At 17.4% G+C, this 9,216-nt stretch overlaps 1 protein-coding gene across 1 annotated transcript; it reads right to left on the bottom strand.

Annotated features, from left to right (window-relative positions):
- Positions 1-810: 810 nt before the first annotated feature.
- On the bottom strand, positions 811-9,032 carry LOC128966523 (uncharacterized). The gene is made up of 3 exons (XM_054313373.1): positions 8,824-9,032; positions 6,350-6,445; positions 811-1,132 (listed from the first exon to the last, which is right to left on the bottom strand). Exons 1-3 carry the CDS (start codon positions 9,030-9,032, stop codon positions 934-936), a joined length of 504 nt encoding a protein of 167 aa, XP_054169348.1. The 3' UTR covers positions 811-933.
- Between the last annotated feature and the right edge of the window lie 184 nt (positions 9,033-9,216).

The raw sequence follows: 9,216 nt of genomic DNA, 5'->3' as shown, positions 1-9,216 counted from the left end.
TATTTTATAGTCGGCCCAATAAAGCTATTTAGTATTATATAAAAAGATCACTTATATATTACTCATTGATATACTGTATACAGTATTTAGTGTATATACTGTAAATGCAAAGCTATATAAATAATTTATATAATAAGCATATATTCACGCATTCATTCTCTTTTCAAATATATTTAATTAATTAAACACATTCTTACAAAAAAATATTGAGTCGATTATATAATGATTATCTTATTATGCTTATAATATTGTTTGTTAGTATTATTTTATTTGAATATTATGTTTTAGTTTTAAATAATATGATGCCTAACGACCGGGGTTTCTACCACCGGGTCGTAAGTATCCCTGTCCGAGACTCTCGAGTCCCATCTGATTATTATCGCAATCAGCTCCGGGCAAACCTGATAGGCATTCAGGCACTCGCTTTTGTCTAACATCTCTAAGTATAGAATCTCTAGAAAATCATAGAAATAAAAAAATTAATGTAATTTATAAATATAAACTCACTTTTATTATATATAATTATATATATTATTAGAGTTTATCCAAATTATTGTTTGTAATTTAAGCAAAATTTTGGACCAAATGATGATTGAATATTAATTGATGAAAATGAATATATTTAAACAATTTTGTTTTTAATAAATTTTATAATAATATATTCAATATATAAATTATATATAAACTTTGTTTAATTAATAGGACAACACTACACTAAACTATATACTGTATAGCACTACAAATAAACGACATTAGTTAAAAAACACTGTTATTTTTAGTAATGCATAAAATATATCCAAACAATAAATATTATTGTAAAAATTAATAATTATAACAATTGATATCACTATTCATACGTATATCGGTCTAACATTTGGTTTAATAGTGTGAAAACAAAACAAAATTAATGAATTAAAAGAAACAAAATTAAATTTATTGAGAGTTAGGAAGTGTTGTGAAAAGTGTTGGTTTTTTGAATAAACTTTTCACAAATTTAGGGCTCAAAGTATGTCTCTTTCGTCTGCCGGGTGAATGTGTTGACTCCCAGAAGCGCCGGGCGTTCAGAGCTGATATCAGATCTTTAAAATCGCAGTTATGGTTCATTCCGGCGTTTATATAACAGTTTCTCTTCCTATTAAACAAATCATTAGTTCATAACTTCACATAAAAACAATAATGTTTTTATATATTCAATCAATTCATAATTTGTTCAATAATTTAGTATATTTTTAGTAATATTTTACAATAACATATCCAAAATTAACATCTATAAAAAAAACAATTGATAATTTACATATTTATATATAAAATATTATTATTATTATAAGCTAATAAGTTATAATAAAACATATAGTTTTAATATTTTAGTTTGAAATAATGCAAATTTATATTTGATTTTTCCTTATATTGTCTAAAGCAAAGGCTATACTTTAATGTATAGAATATAAAATGCTATGTAAATAAAATTTAATTATAATATTAAAAAAATAATAAGTAAATTCTAAAAATAAATAAACAATAACTAAAATATAGTTTAGTATAATAATTTCAATCTTTTAAAAAGTTTATTATATATCAAATATAGTTAAAAGTAAAAATTATAACTTATAACTTAAGATATTGTTTTATCATCAATTTAATATTTATAAAATTAGATTTACTCTTTATCTAATCAAAAATAATAACTACTAAAACAATTTTGATTACGTAATATATAAAGTTTATTATTAAGTAATAAATATTAAGCAAATATTGAATATAATGTTTAATCAAATTATGTTTTGAGTACCGGTTAGTAATGAAATTGAGAATCAATGTTAAGGTCTTTTAATTTGATTTTTGTCTATTAATCTCTATAATATAAAGTAAGTTTATGTCTATTATAATATAGTAAATATTATATATTATTTAATTATCAAATATTGTAATAATAGCCGATAAATAAGCCAACAAACAATATTAAAATATGGGTTTGCGTTAAAATCTTGTTAATTAATTAGATCTATAAAATAATCATAAATTATAATGAAATTTATCAAATATAAAATATATGTTATAAATATAAGTGTAAATATAGCAAAATAAATCATATGTTAATCAGCAAACAAATTGTTGTCGAAAATTAATTATGATACATATATATTATATGTAGAGATTGGCAAATAGAAAGTTTCTAATAAATTTCCCTGAGAAAGTTTTTAGAAACTTTCTCAGGAATAAATTTCTATAGAAATTTAACTGTATCTATGGGATCCCATATATATAGATATTATAATACTATATTAATGAGACGTAATACTATACATATATGGTATACCTATATAAATAAATAATTATAATTATTTAATAATAATCAGTTTTGTAAAATTTTATTCATCATTATAATATATATATTAGTGGGTTCGTTATATAGTGAGAAAGTCTATCTTAAAAAAAATTTTAAATTATTTTTTAGACATTAAGATTAAATATACTATCCTTTAACTCAAACGAAAGAAAATATTCTGTCGGATCACTTGTCGTAAGCGGTGGCAGAAGAACAAAATTAGGTCTTCCAAAAATGTATATTCGGCAATTTGAATAGTTCACCTAATATTATTCTTAAAATTTTAACAAAACTAAAAATATGTAAAAATAATGTGAATGTATAATTATTCTGGTAAAAGCTTGCCTCAATATCACTTTGAATAAATGTTCAAGAAACCGATTTTATGAGTGTGGGTCTAATTGTAATGAAATTATGATAAACTTTGAATAATTCTTACAGACGTAAATAAAATGTAAAAATTTTTATTTTTCAAATACTACTTAACACTAACCTTCTCTTACTTTTCATTAGTAAAAACTTTGAAAATACAAGTTCACTAACAAATAATTACATTTATTATCATAATTATAGTTTCATGTAATTTCAATTTTGGGATTTCATCATTTTTAATGATCATAATCATAGATTAAAGATCATAGTTTAATATATTTAAATAAATAAATTTTTTACAGTATTTTAATAATTAAAATACTAATACTTATATATAATTATTAATTGTAAAAACAATGTAAAAGCAAGTTAACAAATATCAAGAAAACAAAATTAACCATGGGGATCCCATAGATAGAAATTTTTTTAGAAACTTTCTAGAAATTTCTCTTTTTTGCCAACACTAATTATATGACATCATAAATGGTTGATTACACTATATTAAGTAAAACTAATTTATTTTGATTGCTATTGCATATTATTATTTGTATCAAACAATACTATTGAGAATCTTTATAAATTGATAATTAAATAATCTATAAAATTAAACATAATATTATGTTAAATTAATTTATAAATTAATAAAGTTTTATATAACAAATAACATTAATACTTTAAAATAAATTATTATATCTTATCTATTAAAAATTAGTTTCAATTAATATTAAAACTAATCTAAATATTTAATTTTAAATTCTTAAATAATATTAACTTTCTTTATAAAATAATATCAAATATTTATTATTATTTATTATTATATTAATTAAAAATAAAATTAAGTTAAATTATTTAAAAAAGTTATTAAATTGTATATATATAGAGTAGTATTTATATTTTGTAATTTAGAAATATATATTAAAATCTTTTGAATTTTACATTTTTTCTTTGTTTTTGACATTATTTAATTTGAAATAGATGTTATATATATATAATATAGATAAAGTATTCAACTAAATCATAAATTTTGATACTATTTGATATTATTTTTTATGTTAAATTAGTTTTATCTTTGAAAAATAAAGAAAAATGTTTTATATTTACTCATATAATAAGTAAACATTTATTTAATTATCTTATTATTATAAAAACAGATTTGTCTGTTTAAAGCATAGTAAATATTATAATCATTGATTTCAATTATAGATGATTAATATTTTGTAAAAATTGTATTTTTTCTATAACATTAACATTTCCATATTATATCTTTTTATATTTAAATGATTGGGTAACTTATATTTTGTCCATTTTTAAAAATAGTCAAGTGTTAAGTGTTTTTGTTAATTGCATTAATTAAAGTTAAACCCTCTAAATCTTATTTTAACTCTAAATTAGTTATTAATTAGATTATATTTATTATTATGTTTGTATTTTTCTTGCAATTAAAATTAAAAATCGTTAATTCAGGAATAAATTAATGTCTAAAAATGATTGTTAAACTTGTCTTACATATTAACTTAACTTAAACCCAATTTGTATTTTGTTAAATTTATTAACTAAAGAAAAAATATTTTTTAGTTTATAATACTGTATTATATAAAATTTGATAAAACAAATATTGTTATTCAAAATTAAATTAACTTAAAATAATTATCAATAATATTTATAAAAATTATAAAAACAATTTATGTTATTGAAATAGTAAAAGAAATTACTAATATAAATTTGTAAAACTTTCATAAAAAGATTATCGATTTTTTTTTATAAAAGTTTTATTGATCTTTAAATATTTCAAATAATATATAAAGTTAGATAATAATAGTAAATATATTTAATACATAATATAAATATAATAATAATAAGTTATATATATATATTATTTTTAATATAACTTTCAAACTTAAAAATATAATTAGTTAATATATTGTGTCTAACAATTATATATATAATTTATGTTTATAATAAATAATATTAAAATTTTATTTTATTATTTTTATAATCATAAGGTATATTTAAATATCCTTTGATAAAATATACTAATTTAAGAACTTTAGTAATATTATAGACAACAAAAAATATGCCAATTATGTAATATATAATATACACTATATATAATTCCTCTATAATAATGGCTAAAATTACTAATAAGAAATATTGTAATGTTTATAGTTTTGACACCAATACAGAATTGATAAACTATAAATTAAATAACTATATTGTATATGTAAATTAAATGCCATATTTGATAATAATAATATGAAAATCTAAAAAATTTTATTATTTTTCAGTATTGACAATTTAAAAAATATTTTTTGTATTGATAAGTTGAATAATAAACTCATTGATAAGTTAAAAAATAATTTTAACTAAACTATATAAATATTTTTCTTTTACAATTTAATATTATAAAAATCCTATTTTTTCATATTTAAACTAATCTCATGTGATATTATTATTAAATGTAAAAATTATTTTATGATTTTTTAATAAATAACAATTGTAATATTTGTTTCATAATAATACTGTATGTCGTTCAGCACTTGATGGCCCATTTTGATGTATTTTTATAACTAAAATTATTAATTATTTATTGATTTTTATAGTTTACTGTAGTAGACATACTGATTTAATAAATAAACTTTAATAAAATTTAAAAAATAAATTAGTAAATAAATATTAATTTAATTGTTAAAATACTTTTTCATGCAAGTTTTTGTAACACCATTTTTGAATAAAAAATATTTGAATTATATATATTGGTATAATTTATTACAATTAATATATAATTCAAATATTTTTTATTCAAAAATGGTGTTACAAAAACTTGCATGAAAAAGTATTTTAACAATTAAATTAATATTTATTAAACTAATTTATTTTTTAATTTTAGTTTATTTATTAAATCAGTATGTCTACTTCATTAAAATATAAAAACCAATAAATAATATATAATTTTATTTATAAAAATACATCAAAATGCGTCATCAAGTGCTGAACGACTATATATAATAAATAATGTTATAAAAAAAACTGATTTAGAAATGTTATAATAATTATTTGAAAATTTAAGTTATTATAATTAATATGAATTGAATTGTATGTTTTGTTTGTTAGTTATGTAATGTTTTTTTTGGTGTAATTTCTATTAAAAAATTCTAAACAAATAATAATTATTATTAATACTTAAAACATGCATTTATTTGTAGTTATTATTAGACAAATAGATTAATCAAATTATTTGAAAAAATAATAAAATTGTTGTGTTTATTGCTAATTATTATAACATAACTTTTTTATTAATTAATATTATTATGCTATATTTTTAAATATATAGAATTTTAATAATATAACATAAAATATTAATATAATATATTTTAATAAAGTAAGTAAAATTGTATATAATTTTCGCATATGTTTTATTATAAATATAATATAGTCTAATGTTTGTTTGTAATATAGTGTAAACTGACTGCTAAAACAGTTAATTACACCAATCTTTAAACAATAAATGATTTTTAATGTGAATTATTACTAAATATAAAAAATTAGTTTTACTATATTTTGTTATATGAAAATACAATATTTAAATGTCAATAATTATAAAACTAATAGAATATAAAATTTATTATAAATAATAAATATGACAAAACTTACTGAAATTTTTCCAATTTAGTGTCCAAAGCGTCCAAAACGTTACGTAAATACCTAATATTAGCCCTTTTTGATAAAATTCCCCTCAAATTTGCCAAACTATAATTAAATAAGTTTGCTAATATTATTAGTTTGCATTTTATTATTTTTAAATATATTTATATTTTGTATTTTGTGTATATTTATGTGTGTTGTTTATTTTACAATAAATATTAATAATACACTATATTTTTTTACTATAATTTATTATTAATAAAATATTTAATTATTTTTTTCAAAATAATTGAATAATAATTTGTTATTTTATAATTTATATGATAGATGATTAATAACTGTAAATGTAGTATATGTAAATAACTCTCAAAATTTTGATTTAAAACAAATAACACTAAAAATGTATATACAGTATATTGTAAATTATAACTAACTTATTGATTACTAAATTTTTATATTAATATTACCGTATATTAATAACTTGTTTTAATTTAAATTATTACATTAAACTATAATCTGTATAATACTAAAATATACTTATAAACTTATAACTAATCATTTAATCGATACTAATATATAAATCTAAACAATTGAATAAAAAATTAAAAGTAATGTCATATGTATTATATAATAATGTCTTCTCAACAAATGAAAACAATAAAATTAATAAAACAAAATTAATATAAAATTTAATGTTATCATCATATTTCACAATGTTATTAAATGATATAACACTAATATATTGTACATTATAAAATACCGGTATACAAATATAATGAACTATATTATAAGTTTAATGATTTTTAAGCAAGTTTAACAAATTGTAGTAAATTTTTGAAAGATAATGTTAATAATTTTGACGCAATACAATTATATAGCATTATTATATTAATTATTTTATTTTTTAAATCATTCACTTGTTGTGATTTACTTAATACTAACAATCAAATAATAAAATAACAATCAAATGATTTTTCCAACGTTTAACCATATAATGCATATTTTGATGATTCATGTAATGTAATTGATAATAATATACAGTATCTAACAATAATATTATTGTGAATGATATTAATTTCTATCATTAGTCTTATAAAATAATTGATAATAAATAATATAATGAATTCATTCATAAAAATAATACAAATATTATACAATATTTTAAGCATGAATTTAATCTAAACATTATTTTTACTTTTCAATAAAAATTGTTTATAATTATTATAGTATTTCATTAGTACGAGATTAGGTGAGACAACAAAACATGGATTAATTATTTAAAAAGTTATTAAATTAATGTATTTCATCAAACAAATGGTAAACACACCTAATAAAAATCTTATTTTATTTTTATAATTATAATTAGATAAAAAATATTTTTTTATATTACAGTAAAAAAGTAACTCAAGTTTCAATAAAATAATATATTTAGTCTATATAGTATATATAATATATGTATATCCCTTAGATGTCATATTATTATGTTTTTTCCATAAAATAATTTGTCGCATATTTTGACATAATATCTAATAGTCATAGAAACGTAATCAATCAATTGGTGTTAAATTTGATATAACTAAAAATAATAACATTTATATTTAAAGTATTTTTTCATAACAAATTATATCTAATCAAATGGTATTAAATTAGAAACTTATGTAAATTGTTATCCAATGCAAACATATGGTTCACGTTATAAATCTATAGTAATTTTTCGTAATAATAAACTATTATATGACTAACAAAATGTTTTAAACTAGAGTTCGTTTAGTTATACTTTTAAAAAATAAATCACACTTTGAATAGGATTTTAAGATTATTTTCTTTACATTTATTTTTTACAATTGACTCTCTATTAAAAAGCAATTGTTATTCAATTTTTACAAAAAAAAAGTATTTTCAGCTTAAGTTATGATTTCGAGTCACAGTTTCAAACAATTCATTCATTTCTTTAAAATATCCCATATTTTTCAAATTCTTTATATTATTTTTTTAATTTTCTAACTTATTTTTGGTTCACTTTTGATTAACAATTAAAGTTAAGTGTATTTTTTATATAAAATAGCAACACTATTTTATTAATTGTATTGTATAAAACATATTGTCACTATAATAACAAATAATAAAATTAATTAATCTATCAATTATATTGTATAATATAAAATTTTAATAATACATATATGTATAAATCTTCATTTATTATTGATTTTTTTAGTATTATTTGCTTTAATGACTTTTTGTTATTAATTTTATTAATATATTCAAATATATTTTAGATATACCGGTATTGTGATTAAGTCAAATTAATTAAAGTAATTATAAAAATTAAACAACATAAACAAAACAAAATAATAATTATTATTTAAATTAAAATTTGTATGTTTTCTATTAGAAATTTCAATATTATGAGAAAATGTTTAACATATTAAAAAATTTGCTTAAAATTATTAAATATATAAATTATATATATTATTATTACTCACTTATTTCTCAAAGGATTTTTATGAATAACATTGGATTCACTGCTTCTATAAATGTTATTCAATCCGGTATTGGATTCAAAATCGGGTACTTTTGCAATAGTTTCGGATGAAATAATAGTTATTAACGATAAAAATATAAATGAAAGACTCAGTAGAGCTATGGAGACAACATTTCTTGGATGACAAACGCTTTTACACGACTTAGACATCATATTTAAAGTTATTCTGATTTGTTTAAACAAATTAAACAAACTTTTGTAGTTAATTAATGGATTAATTAATTTTAATTATTAAATTGAAATGTAAATGTAAATGTAAATGTAAATGACAAAATAAAACAATAACTAAAACACTTAAGATAATAACTATTTTTAATATAAGTGCTAATCAATT

Source organism: Oppia nitens, unplaced genomic scaffold (genome assembly GCF_028296485.1).
Source record: "Oppia nitens isolate AA-2021 unplaced genomic scaffold, nextdenovo-longstitch-racon4-pilon3 scaffold1_pilon_pilon_pilon, whole genome shotgun sequence".
Classification (NCBI taxonomy): domain Eukaryota; kingdom Metazoa; phylum Arthropoda; class Arachnida; order Sarcoptiformes; family Oppiidae; genus Oppia; species Oppia nitens.
Note: the sequence above shows the minus strand (reverse complement) of the source record. Positions and strands in the feature narration are given on the sequence as shown.

Bases quoted from the DNA above. Each gene is read 5' to 3' on its own strand.
- LOC128966523 (XM_054313373.1), bottom strand. From the start codon at position 9,032: ATGTCTAAGTCGTGTAAAAGCGTTTGTCATCCAAGAAATGTTGTCTCC. The intron at 6,446-8,823 runs GTGAGTAATAAT...ATTTAATTATAG, and splicing joins AAAAATCCTTTGAGAAATAA to TTTGGCAAATTTGAGGGGAA. The intron at 1,133-6,349 runs GTAAGTTTTGTC...TTTGTTTAATAG, and splicing joins ACTAAATTGGAAAAATTTCA to GAAGAGAAACTGTTATATAA.